This window comes from Phaenicophaeus curvirostris, chromosome 2 (genome assembly GCF_032191515.1).
Source record: "Phaenicophaeus curvirostris isolate KB17595 chromosome 2, BPBGC_Pcur_1.0, whole genome shotgun sequence".
NCBI lineage: Eukaryota > Metazoa > Chordata > Aves > Cuculiformes > Cuculidae > Phaenicophaeus > Phaenicophaeus curvirostris.
In genome coordinates this window covers 16679153-16701727 of record NC_091393.1, presented here as the reverse complement: position 1 = coordinate 16701727, position 22575 = coordinate 16679153, and the positions used below count along the sequence as shown (strand labels likewise).

Here is a 22575-nt window from a genome sequence, read left to right as displayed (position 1 = left end):
ATTCCCAGGATTTCTTTACAAAAGTAGAATGTTGCCGACAGTTGGAAATTTGCAGAGAATACTGTCTGTCTGTCCAAGTTACCTTGAGGAAGAAGGAGAGAACGTTTACAGAGTTCATAGTTACATACTGCATTATTGATTTTTGCTGATATAAACAGCATAACTGCACTGTAATCAACTTAACTGACTTATTTGCTGTGCACTACATTGTCATGCATCTTCTAGTTCCATAAACATTTGGGAAGGGTGAAAATTATGTGCATCAGTCATGTAAAAGATCCTAAAACTTACCTGGTTTACATTACAAACAGAAGTGAAAGGAGAAATATGCTATTCTGAAATAATGTCTGAGGTACTCTTCCAGCTTCAGTGGTTGTAAGTAAAGAAGCAATAGGTATAGAAAAACTCTTGAAATAATGACTTTTATTTAAAATTGAGGTCAGATTTCATTCTAATCAGCTTAAAATATCAAAGGAAGATATATGAGCTAGCAGCTGTGGCTTGCCTACTTTCTCAAGTCTATCATGGGACTAGAGATCATCAGTCAACTTTTAAAATTAAGTTCTGGAAATCTGGACACTTTTTAAAAGCATGATTTGTGGGTGGCCTCCATTTACTCTTACTTGGGCAATTAATATACATAATTGATTCTAAATAAGGAGTTCAGAATTTGACCAAAAATATAACTCAACATGAAGCAATACCTGTGTCTGAGCAATTTAAATGGTTAATAATATAATGTTTTAATATTTCAACCTCTTAAACAAACTAAACATAAGTTCTTTATTTTTCTGGTACTCTAAGAATATGCAATATTATATTCAAGACTTTTTTAATTATGCAAAGTAGAACTGTTAAGTGCTCTTTGCTGATTACATCAAAACTCATTTCTCATTTCTTGTTGCTGTAATGGAATGTTACTATAATGGAATTTGGACAGCTTCCTCAAAGTAGTTTTTTTTTTTAAATTGTGTTCTAAGGTGGCTTATAAAGCAAGTGATGACTATTATTTGAAAGCTTTATGAATATATCATATGCTAATCAGATATAAAATGAAAGCCCCAGAGCCTCAGAAATAATCTGTGATTCTGACTGCAAAGGCAAATCCCTGCACTGAATTCATGAGGAAGGCTCAGGAAGTTGAGGGTATATTCAAAACACCAAAAGTTCTGTGCCTGGTCAGGGGAGAGGGTGAGAGAGAAGTGGCTCTGAAGGGTTTTGAAACACCAAATCAGTCACACAGAGGAAACTTCACTGGGCTGGTTCGTACAATACAGCGAGCATAAGGCCTTCTGCTATATTTAGTCTCCTTTCCCTCTCCTCCCTTCCTCTCCCCTCCCGTTTCAATGGCTATATTTGAATTTTACTTGTAGAGTAAGTTCTCATTCATTCAATTAAACTTTGGGGTTTTTTTCTTGTGTCATCTTAACTTCACAAGATAAATCACTTTTCATACAAAACTGGAGTTAAATATAACTGTGCTTAAGTAGTGCTGACTTACCTCTTCATTTCCAAATGATTCAGCCTTTAGAGGGAGGAAAGTGATTAATATTCATTGTATACTTTTTTTTCCTTTCACATGAATATGACATTATCCTGAAAGTAGCTATTATGAATAAACTATTTTTATTATTAGAAATAAATGCTTTGCCTTGACATTTGGCTCTTTGGCTTAGTCTTATTTCTGTAGAATAATAGAAGCTGAAAATAAACTGAATGTTATATTTGTTTAATGTTTGTGTTTTCAGGGCCTGCCAGGGCTGGAGGGTCCCCAAGGTCCACCTGGCAAAGAAGGTCAAAGAGTGAGTAAACTCAGTGAACAACTGGTGAATTTGCTAACTCACTTTGATGTGTGAATTCTTTCTAAGCACTAATAAAAAAAGGAAAGGTAGCAGCTGAGTATGAAGCATGCTGATGACAATCTGAACTTTGACATCTGAGGTTTCTCTTCAGTTGAAAGAGATTTAACAATTTCAGCAATCGAGAATGTTTTAATGACTGGCAGCACAGATGTAGGTTTTGTTATTTGTGCAACATGTTTCTGCTGTAATTTTAAGTTAAAAAATATGAAAATTTCTCATAAGTTTTCATTTTATTGTGGGGGTAGCCCATCCCTTATTACCACTAGGATATATAAAAATATTAATTTAGGATCATTATCTGGAATATTAATAGAAAATAGTATTAGCTGTAGATGCCATTACAGAAGAGCCTAAGATACCTATACAAAAGAGAGAGATACAGTAATGGGTGGGAGGAGAGATTGTCCGAGACATGAAGTAAACCTTTGGTTTTTCAGCTTCTTAATATAATGAAGTAACTCACTGACTGGTTTCTCTGTCAAGTTTTTGTTTTCCCTGACTTACTGAATTTAGTAGTTCAATAGAACAGATGACAAACGCTTATGATTGTGGTATTGCAAGAAATAATTTCATATTGAGATTTTATAATCTAATTTGCTCCTGAAATTTTGGGAAGATATTCAAATTCAAGCACTTCAATATTTTTATGAAGTAAATTGTACCCGGTTTATGGTTTGAAGTTGTGGCTGTCAATAATTCTTGGTTTGTTTAGGCATCTTGATGTTTAGTGTCTCAGTTAAATTATCCGAAGTGGAAGGATTTAGTACCACTCATCCTTGATCTTAGTCAACCACAGTGAATTATTAAAGACCAGTTCAGTAATTCTAGTAATAGTAGTTATAGTAACAGAAGACCAGCTCTTGAACAAAATGAATAATGGTGCCTAGGTCCCTAAGCTGTGTTTTATACTGTTTTTTAAGTTATGAAAATAGTACTAAATTTCAGTTGAGTGTGAAAATTTGAAAGCTGAGGTTATTTAACTTTCACAGTAAGAATTGAAAACATGTTCTGAAAAAGTCAGTGTAGTAAGGAGGAATCAAAAGTCACCTGGGGATTATGCTATTAAAACAAATTTAATAGCCTATTAACATGCTATTATGGATTTCATAAATGTTATATCTCTTACTGTTATGCAACTAAATATCCAGGATACTGAAGAACTATAGAGATCCAGTTCTAGCATATTTTAGAGAGTTTTTCTGTGGAGTATTGAATCTGCAGAAACATACATTTTATTAATTCTCCTTTAGGAGCAGTTACAAATATGGGTCTGTTTTAGAGTCATCACTCTCTGAATTTCCTAATTATCTAAGGGAAAGATGCAGAGCTAACACACTGTATTCTATATGATGGTAGATAAATGAATTTGGAAATAACTTTTGTTTTCCGTTTTGCAGTGAGAATTAAGAGTTTGATACATTCATCGTGGACATTTCCTATTTGCACGTAAAATTGAATTGCTGTCTCACTCCAGTATTTGTAAAAACCAGAACACCCTTTGTTTTATAATCTCAGCCATGCACACAGTTGTTTTGAGCCAAACAATGGGAACAGCAGAGTGTAGAGCCTCAGCATCTGTCTCTATCTTTCTGCCAGTGAGATGCTGACAATACTCTTTCTGCTGGCCACCTAGACCCGAATATTAATAACATAGTCTGCAATCTTAATTCAGCTCCCATGTGCATTTGCATTTCCAATACATTTAATTACACAATAGCATACTCTTTGTAACAAGATCTCTGCTCTGTTTAATGACAAACAGGACAGTGCACAGCTAACAGCTATTAAATATTCCTTTTTTATATAATTATAGATGCCATGTTCCTCTGTTCTGCTTCCAGCAGATCCTCCAAATCTTTCACGTTACATGAAGTTATTGGTTTTATCATGGACTGTCTTTTGAAGATTAAATTATAGTATTGAACCATGTGTGTAACTGAGATTTTTCTTCAACACATTTTTCAGACCTAAAAGTGGTATTGTGCCCATTTTGCAGACCAGGATTATAACATATTCAGAAAAGCACCTACTTCAGAGTATTTCAAAGTATCTGTTCAATTTGTTCATGGTTTGAGAACCTGAATTTTTTAAAACTTTTCATTCACATTGTACTTGTTATATTTGAAGTTTTAACTCACACTTACCTAAGCAGCATTTTTACATGTTTAGCTTTTGAAAATTAGGATTAGATTAATAAGGAGTTGAGATGGGAATTATTAAGGAAGTTCAAGAACTCTCAACACACATCAAAGCAAGATAAAGAAACTGAGGAAAAATAGTGGTATTAATGCTGGTATTGTAAAAAACTCGAAGAAATATGTTGAAGGCTCATGTTAGAGCTGGTGACTTTGGTAAGTGACAGTACAAATTGAGATAGGGAAGTAAAATAGCCATCCCAGTGGATTTCTTCCTTATTTGAGCTGGCCTGAGCCTTGCATTTTCATTTTCAGAGTGGTTTAAGTGGGCTTTTATTATTATTAGAACTACTAAGAAATACCAAATGTGGGACCCTGTCCCACAGTAGGCACCCATCTCCCTGTGTTCGCTATAGAGGGAACTAGGACAAATATATTCCTATTAGCAGGGATAGGTCTGGGTAGTAGCATTTCTTTCACTTCACAGGACTAAACTGCATCAAAAACTACATAGTAAAAATACATTTAATAAGTAAGTGTAAGAGTAAGTGTAATTATATATCATTATGTAGCTATAATAAACATAAGGATTAACTGAGTTTTAGATTTTTAGTTCAAAGATATGCCAACCTTAATATACTTATTGACATATATATGAAGTTGGCTTATAAGCACAAATTTATATTGTAACTGAACTAGGTGATTATTGTGGGTTGTTTATTTCAAGAGCAAAGGAGAATCAATACATTTTTTCAAATAAAGTGGTAACAGCTTTTGTTTAGTGGGTACATTGTAGATAGGCTTACATGGTATCATTTGGTCCAACATGGGATTATTAAATTAATATGTCATTTTCTGTGGCTTGGTGACCGGATGTATTACTACTGTGTGATCGTGCTAGAATATAATCTTGCTCTCACATCAAAGAACAGGTTAGGTTCTTTCATGTTTGAGCAACGATACACAAATAAGTCAGCCATGGAACTTGATGTCAGAAGTGTGTGAAACGTCTCCTGTCAGAGTTGGTCTCCCTGAATGCTTTCCAAATATCCCAAAGTATGAAAGAGTTGCGGAAAACAGCATATGCTAAGGGTGATATGTTTACAGAAATGTGCTGTAGGGAGATCATTCAGAGTCAGAGAGGTAAAACCCTGAAAACTCTTTGATTAGGTATGTGCAGTAGTAAAGAATCCTATGTCAGGATGCATGTTCTGATTTTTGGCTTTACTTAAGAGAAATTCCAAACTCACTAAAAAATTGATGTAGTGCAGTCATGGAGAAGAAGTAGTGCAATGATAAATTAAAAGTGGATTCTTATGCATATTACTTCTTTCATATTGGTGCTAGTAACAAAATGTATAAGTATTTCTGAATAAACAAGCACTTGAATAGTCTAGCATTTAGCAAGTGTCTTTGTTATGTTTATGCAAGTAAACATGATAGTTCCCATTCTTTCTCCACTTACTGTGGCAGCTTTTCCTCTCATCTCCTTTGTTATGTCTTCTCATTCTGCATGCAGCTGGCTTATTCCAGAGAAGAGAGCAACCTTCATGAGGAAGAGGTAGTACAAATAATGATCTTCAGACTTAGAGAGATTGTTTCCTCTGCAGAGCAATAAAAAAGCAAAAAAGGAGGAAGAGTTGTGAGCTCAGGTGAAGCAATTGGCTCTCTGTTTACTATCCCTACTTCTGTATCTACTCAAAAGATACTACTTAGCATTTGTTGTAGCTCTACAAAAAAAAATATAGTGATTCACTACACATCCTTATTTAAGGTGTTAGAAGAGGAAAGTAATGGTTATGGTAGAAGATGTAGTAGGCACGTGATAATCTAGCTGTACCTGGAGACAATACAGTGAACTCTCTTTCTGATTCTTCAACCGTCCTGAGACACACAGGATATTAATTTAAATGTCTTTTTTTTTGTGACAATCTCTTGAGTGAACTTAGTTAAATTTTGTATGAGTACATACTGCCTTTATGTTTCTCTTGTTGTCGTGGTACCGGCTTCCACCTACGTGCTAGCCAGCATTGTGCTTTCCTTTGGGTGCAAGGAGTCATCAAACCTTTGCTGTTCTTACAAAAAGACCAGTATTTCTCCTCGGTCTACCACTGGTGCCTAATATGATTTTTTATTTTCATTATCTTTGATGAAGTAGTTTACGTTAAATATGAGGCCTTGCTAAGTGAGAGCCTCTGTTTTGCATTTTGATTGCTGAGAGAAGTGGGAGAGCAGAGGCAGCTACTCATCCCTTTTTCCTCATTCCTGCACAAGAAATGCTGGGCTATTCTGTGAGTGTTACCTTCATACAGAGCTTTTTAGTGCCTGTTGGCTTCGGGCATTCAGAGCGATGCGTTACTGCTGCAGCAACTTGATACTATTACACTAGTGCTCAGAATGACTTCAGGAGCTTCAGGAGGTAATTAGACATTACTCAGAAAAGTCCCTGGTCCAGTATTACTGACCAATAAAAAATAGAAGATTGGATGCTAATCTAGCATTGCGTGGCATGTAAACCACGGTGGACAACTATGCCATCCTTCTGGCTTCATGCATTATGCAGGACTTTATTATTATTCTCAATATCCCTGCACTTTACTTAAGTGTATCTTTCACAGAAGTACAGTTTCCACTTGAAAGACATCAACAATTGTGACCTCACAAGTCTCCTTTATTTTTTTTTGTTCCAGTTTTTTGTCAATCCCACATTTCAAAATGTGCTTTTTATTTCACACTTGGGTGTATAGCTTAATCCTCCAGCAACTGGATTTTTTTAATGTCTGGTGTACATTAAAGAGATATTTAAAGTTTTTTCTCTGTAATCAGGTCACCATTCCAACTATTTTTTGAGAAAAATGAACTAAAGTCCTTCATCTTCCCACGTAAAGAATTTTCTAAAGTCTTCAAATAATTTTGCCAGATTGCTGTACTTTCTTAAAAATTTCTGCCACTTGTGAACTGCATGGAGTTTTCCAGACTCTGCCTTTATAATGTGAAATTCAGTGAAGTGAAATTTATATTTCCAAAGTACAATTTCAGAAGTTTTGGAAATTAAGCATTGATTTCAGTTGGGTATTTTTTTACCAGGGATTTTCCCAGAACTTGATTAATTTTTGATGAATCCTATTTTTTTATGAAAATGATTTAATTTTTTGACATAATATTTTAATTAATTCCAAAAATCCTCTCAATGCAGTGCATCAAAGCCACTTTGTTAGGTAGCTATACAGTTAAATCTAGAAATGGTCATTTTTCAGTCTGGGTTGGCCTATAGAATCATAGAATCACCAGGTTGGAAAAGACCCACCGGATCGTCGAGTCCAACCATTCCTATCAAACACTAAACCATGCCCCTTAGCACCTCGTCCACCCATGCCTTAAACATCTCCAGGGAAGGTGACTCAACCACCTCCCTGGGCAGCCTCTGCCAGTGCCCAATGACCCTTGCCATGAAAATTTTTTTCCTAATCACAGAATCACAGAACAACCAGGTTGGAAGAGACCCACCGGATCATCGAGTCCAACCGTTCCCATCAAACACTAATGTCCAGCCTAAACCTCCTGAGAGGTGCTGAGCCAGGCTCAGCATGCAGCTAACATACACAGCAGTTTGTGCAACATTTTCTGATTCTTTGAGACTTTCTTGATGCCTTCTTGACCTTCTGGCATTTTTTCTGGGATTTCGGCACTTCTGGGGAAACTTCTGAGGAAACAGAGGGTGCCTGTTGCAGTCAGGTAAGGTAGCTCTAGCAGCTTCTTACAAACTCCATCACCTGTTCTTGATCAAAGGGTATCTGCAGCCTTTGCTGCAGCTGATGCCCAATTAGGGTTGAGCACCCTTTTAGCCCATGCTAGGAAGAGGACTATATAGCTGCCAGCTGTTGCAGCAGTTAATGCAGCCATAAGAGAAGCAGCTAGTAGATGTGCAGCACTGTGCACAGCAATTTGTGCAGAAAGACTCAAAGAAGAGGCCAGCAAACCTTCTCTGACGAGCATATACATCCTGAAATATGATAGTCACAAGACCTGAAGCAGGCACACTGCTCAAGTGACTGTTGGACTCCTACACCCAGGTAGCTTCAGATGCACAGGGAGCTGGCTGATGTCATTGCAAGGCCAATCTTGATTATCTTTGAGTGGTCACAGTGACTGGGAGAGGTTCCTGAAGACTGGAAGAGAGCAGATAGTGCTTATGTCTTCAAGAATGAAGATCAGGGGAACTACAGACCCATCAGCCTCACTTTAGCCCCTGAGAATGTGATGCAGGAAATCCTCCTGGAAACAGCTCACTATCGCATGAAGGACAAGAAGATGATTGGGATAGTCTGCATGGATTTATGAAGGGGAAATCATGCTTGACCAACTACCTTGCTTTCAGCAATGAGATGACTAGCTTGGTGGATGAGAGATGAGAAGTGGATTTTGTTGATCTCAGCCTTTGACACTATCTATTGTAACTTCATCTTATCAGTTTTATAGACAAACTGACAAAGTTCAGGTTAGATAAGTGGACTATGAAGTGGATTGAAAACCAGTTGAACATCTGGGCCCAGAGGGCTGCAATCAGTGGCACAAAGTCCTGTTGGAGACAAGTCACTAGTGATAAACCCCAGGGCTCAGTACTGGAGCCAGTAACGTCCTGCATCTTCATTAATGACCTGGACAACAGAGCAAGAACCTAGCAGAGAACTGGGGAAAGAGGAAGTGCATCAAGTTTAACATGGAGAAAGGAAAAACCCAGCATTTAGGGAGCGATAACTCTAGGCTTCAGTATACACTGGAAAAAGCTTTGTGGATAGAATCTGCTGGACAACAAGCAGACCATGAGTCAGCAATGCATCCTCGTGGCAAAAAAAAAAGGCCAACAGTGTTCTGGGATGCATTTGGAAGAGCATTGCCAGCAGATCATGGGGAGATAGCCTTCCCCTTTGCCCCACAGTGGTGAGAACACATCAAGGAGGACATGGATTTACTGAAGTGAGCCTAGCAAAAAAGCCGTAAAACAGACTAAAGGGACTAGGGCATCTTTCGTAAAAGGAGAGCCTGAGAGAGCTGGGATTCTTTAGTCTTGAGAAAAGAAGTCTTAAGGGGCATCTTAGGGGGCATACCAGTGTGTATAAATAGCTGATGTGAGGGAATGAAAAAGAGGGAGCCAGACTCTCCTTGGTAGTAGCAGTAACAGGACAGGAGGCAATGGGCTCAAATTAAAAAACAGGAAATTCCATCTGAACACAAGAAAACAATTTTTTCATCAGTCAAATATTGATATAGGTTGCCCAGAGAGATTGTGGAATCTCCATCTGTGGAGATATTTAAAAGTCAAGTAGACACAGTCCTGGACAGCTGATCCTGCTTGACGAAGGGGATTGTGCTAGATGATCTCAAGAGGTCCGTTCCAACCCAGACAGTTCTGTAGTTTTTATTTAAATAGCTCTAGCTTATTCTCAGCATAGCAGCCAACAACTTAATTTTTATGGATTAATAAGATTTTTTTTAAACATTTCATGTGCATTTAAACAGACTGATTCTCCACTGTGGTGGTTTCCCTGGCTCCAGCAATGACTTCAGTTCAAACGTTTACAAATTTCCATGGTGCCACAGCCATGTTCTTAACCCTGTATTCCTTAGGAAGTTGCAGGTGTCTTGAAGTAAATATTTTTGAAACTACTTCCTAATTTATAACTGTTGTGTTTATAATACCAAATGCTTCACTTAAGAGGAGGTTATTTTAGCATTATCTTACTAATAAATTAAACACCTCAAAATTGAGAGTCCTTTGGGTTGTCATATCTATCATTTCATGATTGATTTCACTAAAATGATGTATTTGGAAGGACTTAATGAAATTGCAACATTTGCCTTATATTAATAATCAGTTTACTCTCTGAGATTACAAGTTTTTCTAATGAAGCACAAAGAAAATTATTAAGACACAGTGGAAAATCTTCTAAAATAAATGGGGAGGGAGCTGTTAGCTTTCCTTAAAATAATTTAGAGTGACATTAAAATTCATTTAAATTCAGGTTGCGTTTATCTGGTTTATAGAACTTAAATATTTCTTTGACATAATTTGTTTTCTAGTTCAATGAGTAAATGTTGTACTCAACCAATTGTAAAACAAGCTTTACAGGGCAATGATAATTACTGCACAGTAGATCAGGCTCCTGGCACAGAGCAAACAGTATTTTTCACAGCTAAAGCTCTGGAGTTTTGGAATCCCTTTTAATCTTCTCAGTCCTCCTGGACTTTGATGTAAGTTATTTTTAAATGTGTAAAGCTCCAGTCTATCTTTATGTTGGAGCGCTCTAAGTTCCTTCACTCAGGTATTTAATGGACTTAAAATGGTTAATGTAATAGAGAGAGATAGTTTTCATTTTTTCTACCAGAATGTCTCTACCTTAAAAGCAAAATAAACAACCAGTAAGGTAGGATACACCTTAAAAAAACCAAAGAATATTTTCCCACTTTGGCATTTAAAAATAGGATGGAAAAGGTTGTAATTTACAATGTTGAAGACAATTTTAAAATAGTTTTTTCATTTTTTTTAATTTCTTTGTTATTTTCCATTGAAGAAATTAAAATCTAACATTTTAACGGAATGTCAGAAATTATTTCATTTACAATTTTCAGGCTCCCTTCCAAACACTCTGTTATTGAGATTTCTTTTAACATCTCTTAGCAAAAGGCATAGCAACGTGAGAGAATAGGAAATTATCTCTAATAGTTAGAAATTAATGCGTTCATTGTAAAAATATATAAATGTCATTGAAAAATATTTTTACAAGTGATTTTTGAATTTAAAATACACTTTTGTGAATACACTTGAAAAACTTCGACGATTTTGTGTAAAGACTTGGCAGAATTGGTTGTGTCATTTCACTTCTTGGCACTGCTATGCCTGATTAAGGTTTTTTTTAAGTTTGTTAAATGTATGTGAATAATATTATATAGTCTGGCTAAATGCAATCTTTTAGCGTTTTATTAATACGGTAATGAAGAAACTAGAGGTTATTGGAAATTACTCCTAAAACTGGAAAGCCAAGGTTCAGTGCAGGAATGCTTCTGCATTAGTGTGGAACTCCCTAGTGACTTATCTTCCAGCACAGGGTATCTGTTCTTCTGTGAAACATGTTTCTGTGAAAGGCTTTAGTGAGGTACAAGCGTTCATTGGTTTTGTGACACTGGCTTAATTTCTTGTCTTCTGGCCTTATTTCCTGTGAGTTTATTCAGGTGTAACATTTAATACAGAGGTTAATTTGTAATACACCGTAATACATCCTCAAGGACAAGGATAACAGGATTGAAAAAGGACTTGTACATTCAAATCATAATGATGTATTACTAAATCAAAAAAAGTTTCATTGACTGCAACATAGATTTTCAGTTTAGGAAAAAAATGTATAAAACTCTGCGATTTCTAAAGATTAAGGAAAAAAAGCAAACTTGTGCAATTGAAAACTACCGAGGTTAATGACAAAACTCTTGGTAATAAGTCGTGCAGTGAGCTGGTTAAATCATAGAATCATAGAATCACCAGGTTGGATGAGACCCCCAGGATCATCGAGTCCAACCATTCCCATCAATCACTAAACCATGTCCCTCAGCGCCTCGTCCACCTGTCCCTTAAACCCCTCCAGGGAAGGGGACTCAACCACGGGTTTTGTATCCACGTGGCCAAGAGCAAGAAAAGGTTTCCTGGAAAATACAGGCTCTGGATGGGGAAGAAAAGCTCTCTACTTCCAGCGTTTGGTTTGTTTGCAGCCAACGCTGTGAGGCTGGGAAGGACAAACCGAGCGTGGGGTGGGGACCAGCAATGGGACAGGCTGGCACGGAGAACACCGGGGTTTTTTTTCCAGCAATAACAAGCACCTCCAGTAGCAGCTCGGGCAAAGCCCTGGGGCTGCAGGTGCCGTTATCGACTATCGTTTCCAGGCTCCCCCTGTCACAGCCCTCTTTAAGTATTAGCAAATTTTTGGCAAAATGCACTCTGGAAGAAAGTTACTTTGTATTTGTATTGAGCATGTATCATAAATGTGTAATTTTCACTTTGTAAACTGTCAGATAGTTGATTGGGATCTTGGAGAACCTTTTCCTGTCCCACAGCTGATTGGTAAATGCGTGCTGTTGAGTAACTGGGTTGGATGGGTGATTGCTCTGATTTTTGTAATTAATTCTAATCTTCTGTTTCTAATTAGCTCTTTAACTGGCATTCTTACTGATACTGCCATGTGATGTCTGCCTTCATTCCCCTAAAACGGCAGCCTAGCAAGCTTTTTCTGGTCACCGGGTCTGGGCTGGGCTGGGATTCCCCTGGTTTGATCTGGTCAGAGCTCTGCACGCTCCAGGTGAGCTGCCAGGAGCATCAGGATGTGACTACAGACAGAGGGGGAAAGCTAGGAAGCTCAAATGGACTAGGTATACCAGCTTAGAGGATTGAGACAAAGGAAAACCTGTAACCTGAATCAGCATGGTCACAACTTTGGGCATCTGGAGAAAACAGTCTCTTAACTGTGTAGAGCTCCACTCACGTGGCTGTGCTAAGTGCCCAAGGGGCTGGTGGGGTGTTATGGGTTGGGCACCCTGAGACAAGGATCTTCACTTTCTGCCTGCCTTCTGCTTTGACTATATCTGTCCCTTTGTCAGTCTTGTTTTGAGGATTATTCAGGAGAATCTTAATTTAGCTTGGCAAATGAGTTACATAACCCTCATTAATCTTGCATAATAACTACAGTAGCTAAGATTTTAAAGCCCAGCTTCCTGCTTTCTCTAGAACTGGTTCCTGTTTTGAAATGTAGTGGCGTATTTCAGGAACTGCTAATTAGTGGTTTCCCTTGAAAATTCACGCGGACTTATTCTAAGGACTTTTCCGTTTGTCCTGAAGTGTGGGTTCTTTACATTATTAATTCCATAAATCACATCAGCGTTCCTACATAACTCTGCTTGGTTTCATCCTAAAATAATCTGCATCTTATTTTTAGACACTAGGATTAGCGATCTTACTCTTCTGTAGTTAGAGATATATGAATAGATGCACACAACATGATACAGCGAGGGGTTACCATATAGATTTCAAGTTCTTGCATTGTGTGTTGGACCTGCAGCGGTGCCCAGGGGCAGCAGTCCGAATCAGAGCACAAGCTTATGGAAGGATGCACAGAGCCTCTCTTCTGAACAGCTTTCCATCTAATGTAAGGCAAATTTTGTAGTTTTGATGAACCAAAATAGTAAAGGAAGAGAGGAATAAGGAGTGTGGTTGACCATGTACTTTGGCTAAGTACTCAGCTGTGGTTTGCCAACGCATATAATTTCTTGTTTATATTATTTTTAATATTTTATCTTTTTTGCCCCTGACCAAGCAGTTATTTGTTTGTGTGTATCATAGCTGAAGTTTGTGCTATGGAGAAGAGGAATGTAGCTGACTGTCCAACTAAGTTGAGGACAGGCATTTCATGAGTCAGGGGGACAGGATACAGTATCAGTAACATTTAGACAACTTCTTATCACGTTGATTGCCAACAAAAATACATGCAGCACAAAGGAAATAACCAGCTACTGCTTTGGTTTCTTTATCTTAATTCTAAGTAGCATTAGGCAACTTGTTGACACCACTTATCTTTTTTAAGTTATTGTAGGTGGTATTGCGGTTTTTTTATTTGGTTAAAGGAAGCATGTGATGCCTAGAACATTAATTTATATTTTGAGTGGTTTTATAACCTCAGTATTTGCTTAGTGAACTCAACTGAATAAAGGTACTGGGTCTCCTGTGCCAGCTGCCTGCCCATGCACAGTGGTGCCACAGCGAGCACAGGTCTCACAAGGCTGCCAAGACCTGCTTCTGAGCAGGAGATGGGAACTGTGCCTCTCAGCTAAGCCCATTCCACAAACCAGAGAGGGCACAGAGATGTTTTTTCATGCCTTCTTTCTTGCCAGAAGGAAGACTCAGAATTGAACTGTAAATATTTAGTCACAGTCTAGCTCATGGTCTGCTCAAGGCAAGGCCATAATGGGCTTATCAAAAATATTCTTCTAATTGCTTTAATTATCTTAAAGAAAAAAATAAACTATTTTTCTCTACTTACATTCTTACTATACTAGATACTTTATTTTTCTTATATACTGATACTGAGAAGTCATGGAGAAGCAGGAGTGCTGGCAAGTAGGTGGAGCTGTGGGTATCCTTGACATTTAAATCTCTGTATCTGAAAGGCGTTGCTGAAGCCTTTTACGTATTTCTGTGTTAAAATGAAAATATCAGACAGTTTAGAAGGGTGCTTGTAGGAAAAAAAAAGCACTTGTGTTTCTCTAGAAAAAGCTGATGCTTCATCTCGGTCTGTGTGATTGTTTTGCAGGTTTTTTGTACATACGGCACATAGTATAATGACTAATAATATAATGATTGGATAAAAAGTAGGGCAAGTGTTTCTTCTGTGTTTCACTGGGTAAGTGTTCCTGCAATTAACAAATGACAGTGAAAGCTAACTACTGCCATTTTTTAATTTTTGATAAATGATTTTTCAGAAAGTTTCTCAAGTTTTGACTTCTCAGTATGTCATAAATCACATTTTAGCTCATCTTGTAGGTAGAGATAAAATTGCCTTCCCAACATATTCCATGTTTTCCTCTGTAATTAACACCTCGTTCACAGTTGTGTCTGCCAGTCAAAGCCCTGCCTTCTTCCCCTTGACACTTCCTTGATACTTTGTTTAGACTGCTGTGATTTTAAGTGTCATCCTCAGGATACTTTAAATAAGTCCAAACAGGAAAAGGAAGGTGCTTCAAGAAGTCAACAGTATAGATCATTATAACTCAGAGTGGCTATTTTAAAAGTATGAAGCAGTTTATATTTGTTTATCACTTACACCATTACCTCTCAATCTGGTTTTCATACTTTCTAAGGAAAGTTTATTGGTTTTCAGAAAAGTCAGGTAATATTAGTTGCCATCTCTGTTTCTGAAGTAGAGATCGCTGCAGATGTCTAGATCTAGCTAACAACAGCTCCCCTTTTCTTGTCCATGTATTTCTTTCCTGCTACTGTGCCCTCTGTCAGACCAGGCAAGCTACTTGCTTGCCTAGTGAACTGAATCTGTGATTCTGTGAATCAAAAAACAACTCTTTACTTTTTTTTTTTCTTGTGGTCTGTCATTTGTCTGGAAGAATTCCCAGCTCTGTCTCATCACGGGGCTGCATGGACAGAAAAGGACATGCTGGGGGGTGGGTGGTTAAGGGCAGTGTAGCCTTGAACCCAGTAGGCACCTAGTACTGTATTTTGGTTCTGAAAATTCATCCTGAGCTGCCCCAGTTACAGCCCTGCACGTGCGAGTACTGTTGGGATTAAACAGCTCAGCACATAACATATGTCTCAGTTAGTTAAGACCCAGGAATCTGGCACTCCAAATATGCTGAGGGTTTGTTGTTTTGGTTTTTTTTATTTACACTGCCCTTAAAACACACTGACTGACCAAGGACCCTTCTTAAAACTGTGGTGGCAGTGTGCATATTACATGGCACAGCCTGGTGGGTAGAACACATCTGTGCAACCCTTGTTTGGTTCTTTCTTCAACTTGAAGGGCTCCAAATCCTTACCTTCTTCTTCTCTGGAGAGCCTCTGATATCTGGGCAAGTGGTTACCCTGGTAGTCTGCAGGTGTGAGGAAGAGAGATTTTCCACCCTTACTGTCATCATCTTTTTCCTCCTCAGCATAGATCATGATTAATAAGAGGCAGAGCATAAGAGTGGTTTCCTAAAATCAGGACTCTCACCTGTAAAGAGTTAAGCTGAGATTTCACTTTCTGTTGTTTAGATTATTTCTGCAGTTTTTGGTGAGATCATCATTTAATGAAACACAGAAGCTTGCTTAGAAGTAGGAGCCATAGTTTACAGAAATAACCTTATGTGTTACCTGTGAGCTGTTAGCAAGCACTGTAATTTTTTAACTTCTTAAGCCAGGCTTTCACCAGGACATCCCCCAGTGCTTTTTGTTAACTTACATTTTTCATATGCAAGGGGAAAATTTAATCTTCGTGGATACAATACTTCTTTTTTTGCATTCACACCTAGATATTAATTGTTCTCAGTTGTTGTTTCTAAAAAAGTATGGATCAGATTTCAGCTTGGCAATAAAAATATAAATTACTGTAAATTACTTCCATATTTTTTTGTTATCTTCCTAAAAAAAGCATATCTGAAAACAACAGTTGTTCAATTGAGCTCTGTGCTAAAAGAATTGTTGTAGTTACATGTGCATGTAAGTCTCCTGTTAAGTAGGCTTTTACGGACTTTAAGTTTTAATGCAAATGCTTTTGCATGTGCTTGTATACACAGATGGTAGTAATTGCACGAAGAAGGTGAATTGTTTTTGCAATAAATCTCTTCGCTTTTCTGCTTGTTATCACATCCTGGAGAAGAAGAGTGTGGGTGTTAATTGGGTTGTGTTGCACATATTTAAGTACTGCCCAAGTCAAGGTGACTACTGCATCACAGTTTGACATACCAAGCTCTGATATTTTCAGATAAAATAACATTTCTTTACAGTTCATCAACATATGTTGTGAGTGTTCCTTGCAATGTGCACTCACATTTGAGACATAGTTTTAAAATGTGACAGTAAATGTTACAGTGATGCAAATAATTATTAAAAGCAAACTTAAAAGTACTCAAATTAGGTAATGTTGCAGTGACTGATATGGAGTATTCCTTTTGGGTAGGTTTTGAAGTTTTTGCTAATAAGCAAGAAAATAAATATTTTCTTAAACAAAATTCTTAATCAGTCTCTACCTGTAGCATGTCTGTTTTTCTTTTTTGTTTCCAGGGAAGAAGAGGCAAACCAGGCCTCCCAGGAAAACCAGGGCCACCAGGACCTCCCGTGAGTAACTAATGAGGGGAACGGGAAATTTTCACTCTATCCTGGAACTTTGTTAGCATTTTTATAGCAGGTTATCTGGTCATAATTGTAGTTGAAAACAATTGATCTGTGTGTACTGTGCTGTATCAAACAGCTCATATTGTTAGCCTTCTGATGCAGAAGACATAAAAGGATCGGGTCCATAAACATGAGGGACAACCCAGGAGGGAAAGAACAAGATGCAGACTTCAGAGGAGGAAGCAGAAATTGTCTGGCATTTCAAAGAAAGATTGGCCATGTATGCTAAATGTGAATACTGTGCATTCATTCACTTTGCAAAATGCGTGATGCTCTGTAGAAGATGGGATAATTTCTGTCTCGGAGGGGTAATTTGAAAGATGAAGGACTGTGTGAAGCATGTGCCAACTGCCTGAATGGTGGGGAGGATTATACCCAGCACTGGAATGAGCACTCAGCTGTAGTTCAAATGAGTTTACTGAAGAATTAAAAAGATTAAGAAATACATGGCTCTATGAAAGGATTTGTAATATGAGGAACTAAAGGGTTTAGCTTAGATCTAAGACATTTGGGATTTTTTTTTTTTTTTTGAGGTACAGCCTTGCCTGACTTCAAATTTGAAATAATGTGTATTAGTCTAGAAAGAACACAGCCCTCCTTTGGTAGAAAAAGGCTTTTTCATATTTGTGAAATACCCTATATGTTGTATTGTAAAAATTCTGTCATGCACAAATATAAAGCAGCTATTTGCTTATAGGCTAAGAAAACTTCTACTGTTTTACATTCTTAACATCAAGCAAGGGTTTCATAATTCCTTTTCCTGCTTACTTGAAATAGGTAGAGGCTAGTAGTTTATGCGTCAGAACATTTGATTCATATGCTTCAACCTTACTGCAAGGGAAAACTCATCTTACTTGTAGAAAAGAGAATAATGCACTGCTGCATGAAGTGCAATGAATAAAATGAAATATGTCGTTAACACTCATCTAAAAACAAAAATGCATATATTTTATAAAAATTTTTTCCCTTGTTCCTTGCAAAATGTGTTTGGAAAGAGGAGTTGATAATGGAGTTCATTAAACTGAACTGCATGAAACTGAATATTTAAGAATTTCTTTCTCCCCCTTCTCTCCCCTACATATAGTCATATTAACACAAATGCCAAAAATAACCTTTAAAAGAAAAAGAAAGCAAACCATAGTAGAGGTCAATGTTAGACCTAACTTACTTAGCTTTTTATGAGACAATGAAAAGCTGTTTCACCATTATAGATTTCTGCCATCATAGATTTGCTGGCAGATCAGGCTTGTGAAGATGTATGATACTTGACAGACATACCAGAAATCTTGAGTGGAAGCTAAATTTCAGGTTTTCTTACAGCAAATGGAAAGCTCAGCTTTGTCAGCATGGCAGCATCCATACGAGTAGCTCTGCATGGGCACTGTAGCCTAGCGCTACCTATCAGAATAGAATTCCTCAAGCATTTATGACCTTCTTTGTTGGTTAAAAGTACTTGTTTCTGACATAACTGTCTTGATGCTGTCCTTGCTTTAGATACGGCTACACAAGCATCTTGTGTTCCTTTTCCAAGAATGAGAATATAAACCGTAGAAAAAGCATTCTCTAAAAGCAGTAAAGCCTGATAATGTACATTTGGCAGTACCCCCATGTTTAAAGTGCCACAGCGTGTACATACCAAAACACTAACGTGATCAATTGTTCCTCCTCTCTTTTTCAATGCTCAAACCATGTGAAATTTTGCTACACTGTGCTTCCATTTACCATTTCTTTTCTAATAGTAAATACTGGCAGCTTCCTCAGGCACATAGTTATGTTTTTAGCCTTTACTTTGGCCTTTCCAAAGTGCAACAGAACTATCATCCCTGCAGGGTGGTTGCTGTCATAGGTTTGGCATATACAGGGTACAAAATGCTTAACAGATTGACAGAATGTGTGGAAATTAGACTCCAGAAATTTCAGGTTTGGTGTTTGATTGATACTTTGGAAGAATGTATAATTTACTTTTGAGGCAAAGGCGATTCAGTCGTTAATTGTTAGGGTAGCTAGAGTACACACTGCATGTCTAAAATTAATAAATTTACCTTATTTATTTATCAGTTTATGTCATGATGTTAAGTACTTAATTTATATACTAGGAGAACAGCCAGGTGTTCAGTAATGACCAAAGAAAACCTGTTAGAATGAAAGTTCCGCCTCCTTGAGGAAGAAGTCAGTGCATAGGATACAACACTCAGGGGTTTTGGCATAAAGCACAGTACTAAAAAAAGTGTGTGTAGGGAGGGATTCTGAGACCGCATTCTGAGCTGTCAAAAGGGAAATAAAACGAACACTACTAAGCAATGTGAGTTTCGATTAATGAAAATAATAAAATTTTACCACCTTGTGGCATGGCAGCATTTCAGATTTTCTTGATATGCCTATCTGCCTCTAATCTGACTTTTCTAACCTTCTCTCAATACCTCATCTATCCCCCTCAACATAATTTCCTGGGATTTTTTTTAAGTAAAATTTTTGTTTGTTTCTAGTCTCTTAACATCGTCTCCGCATCCTTAGTTAAAAACTTATATCAGTATCAGAAATTTAGATCTACTGCCAAGTGATGCTGAAATCACAGAATCACAGAATCACAGAATCACAGAATCACCAGGTTGGAAGAGACCCATCGGATCATCGAGTCCAACCATTCCCATCAATCACTAAACCATGCCCCTCAGCACCTCGTCCACCCATCCCTTAAACCCCTCCAGGGAAGGTGAATCAACCCCCTCCCTGGGCAGCCTCTGCCAGTGCCCAATGACCCTTTCTGTGAAAAAATTTTTCCTAATGTTCAGTCTAAACCTCCCCTAATAATAAAAACAGCCCAGGCAGGTTGTTCCCACCCTTGAGGTGGAACTTGCTATGCAGCTTCTTCCAGGTATCCTTTATTTTGTGTCATTTTTCCCTTTGGAGCAAATCCTGTTGCAAAAGACGAGGAGGCAATGAGGTTTTTTATAGATGGGTTATAAAAAGTACTTCTTTAAGCATACCCAGGTGAGGATCATCCTGTGAATATTTTTTTAAGGTTTATTAAATATTATAGACTGTAAAAGTTTTCTGTTATTCCATTCTGGTTCAGAATTAATGCTTTGCATCCTTGCTGTTGTTGTCTTTGAGTATTGTTGTGTTGTTTCAATACTGGAGAGCTGAGATGATAGCTCACACTTGTCTCCAGAGGGTAACAATTTACGCTGAAAACAAGGAATCCACACGAGTTGAGTAGAACAGCAGCTCCCTCTAGTGCTTTTTTTGTCCTTTCACCCCTTCTAAAGAGTCTTGCGAGCAGTTTAAAGCTTCTGTTAGATACGCTGTTCATTTTAATATCAGAAGCATTCTGAATATTAGGATTGTGAAATCAGAATAATTAGATGGATTTCATAAATTGTCTTGCTTGTGTTTTCTTCTAAATTCTTTAGAAAGAGCTTTTGTCTCTTTCGAATGCTGTTATCCTGTTCACATGGCTATTCACTAAAATGGAAATGCTGATTTTTTGAAACAAAAAGAAATACTATTGTTGTAGGATTCCATGAGGTACTTTGATCTGACTGAAGAACTTCTACCTGCTTGGTTTTGTGTGGAGTTCTAAGAGGAGATAAATTATTTTCCTATTTTTCCTGCTTAAAAAAATATCTGCATGATATCAGGCACTGTTTTTATATGTTATGGTCATTTGTGGGAGGTTTTGGGGTTGAGGTTTGTTTTGTTTGTTCTTTATGTTTACTTCTACTCAAATCAGCAGCTGGATATTTCTATTCACATAGGAAGGCTAGTTGAGAGAAACAAGGAATTTTGTTGTTTCTTCCATTGAGTGTTAAATTTATCTTTTCTGTCCCAATTCTCTCTGTCTCTGCTGGAACTGTTATGACTGGAAGAATTCCATTTCTTAGTAGTTTCCATTTTAGTGGGACATAAGATTGGTTTTAAAATAAAAAGTGCCAAGCTAGAGTTGTGCTACAGACTTTCACCAGCATAAAATTTGTTTTGGGGCTGAGCGTGAACTCTGCCCAGTCTTGCAGTTTGGCAGAAGGGAAGTGTTATCAGCAGTGGTTTTTAAAGGTAGAAAACATGAGGACTGCCTGATTTGGCTGAGTTCTGTCTTGTCTAAGAAGCTGTCTGTGGCAGAGCAGGGAAATAACTTCAGGTCTGCTAAACCACATGTTAGTGAATTGTAATCACAATTGTTCATCCTTTTAAACCTGCTATTTACTACCAACTTGTCCCAAGTTATTGTCTGCGACCGGTATAGGTTTATTACACAGTTGTTATAGCCCTTGAAACTCATCATTCAGTTCATCATTTACCTTCACGGGGGGCTAAACTTCATATCTTTTATCTTCACAATTCTTCCTTGAAAGTTTAGCTTCGTTACTCTTTAAAGTTTCAAAGCAAAATAGGGCTTAATTTTTTTTTGTTTGTGTTGCGTATGAGGCAGTGGAAAATTTCACAGGCTACTTGAATTTCTTCATTTATTCCGTACACTTTTGGTCTTTTGTTATTCAATGTGTATGTCAGTGCCACCAAACTAGTTATCTTAAGTAGCCAGCAGTTTGCCTTGGAAATCTCATTTCCTCTGCCTCAGGAAATACTGTCATTCCTCTACTAATATTTTGAAAGTGAATGAATGTTATCAGTTAATTACAATAAACAGAAAATTAAAGCAAGGATAAGTGAAAATTGACAGTAGCGTTTCTGGTGTTCATGGACTTTCAACTGCTTTTCAGAAGAATATTGGAAATGCTTACATGGTAGGATGGGAACGGCTGGCAAGAGTTCATCATATTGTTTGTTTCCATGTCTTAAATCTGTATGAAAATGACATTTTATGTATTCTATTGTGGCAGACATAATGCCTACATCATTCTTTCCATTTTCTCTTTGGAATACTTATTCAATATCTCACGTCTACACTTACAACTTTTGTGGGTTTTTTATGTTATAGTAACCTGAAAAACAGTATTTTACTTTAATGGGCAGGCTGAAATAGATGGATAAAGTGATTACACCAAGTCACTTGCAGAGCTCTGAAATGGACTGTTCTTGAGATGCAACCAGTGCAATTTTCTTTACGTTTTACTGCATGGACTATGAGACTGGATAGACTTTTTCAGCAGTCTCATCTTTACAGAAACACAGATGAACTACAGAAGTTATGGGAGAAAAATGTATTCTAAACCCAAGTAATTTCACAGTTTGGAGCAATTTCCTCCTTAGCACCTGTGTTTCTATTCCTGCCTTGTCTATAAAAATAACATCTGAAACATGTTTGTAATTTTGGAAAACAATCAGGACACATTTTCAGTTCTTTTCTTATTCATACAGCTATACTCTCTGTGTGCTTCAGTTCTCTCAATTACACAACTTGGTATTAAAAAAGGAAACCCCCGCTCAAGTGAGCTTTCCACTGGTTTTTGGAAAGCAGCAAGTCTGAAAAACATCCAAAGTGGCAGATGTGCAAAGTTCTCCTTCAACAGCTAGAAATTGTCTGTATGATAATTCTTCAACTCCTGTTAGTTTTAATCGCTTCTCCACTTGCAAACCAATACTACTGGTTCTTTTTCTTTTTAATGGTAGATACTTCAGAGTGTATTATGCAGCTGTAGTAGTGGAGAGGAACAGCATAAAAAGGAAGAAAGAGCTTAGAGTTTAGGAAGAAACCATTGAA

General features: G+C 37.5%; 1 protein-coding gene across 1 annotated transcript in view; it reads left to right on the top strand.

Moving 5' to 3' along the window:
- The window catches only part of COL19A1 (collagen type XIX alpha 1 chain), a 199627-nt gene that overhangs the window by 118395 nt on the left and 58657 nt on the right, over positions 1 to 22575 (top strand). Inside the window, exons 17-18 of the mRNA XM_069851444.1 lie at positions 1749 to 1802; positions 16806 to 16859. Of these exons, the coding sequence (XP_069707545.1) occupies positions 1749 to 1802; positions 16806 to 16859 (108 nt within the window). The remainder of the gene's footprint in view (positions 1 to 1748; positions 1803 to 16805; positions 16860 to 22575) is intronic.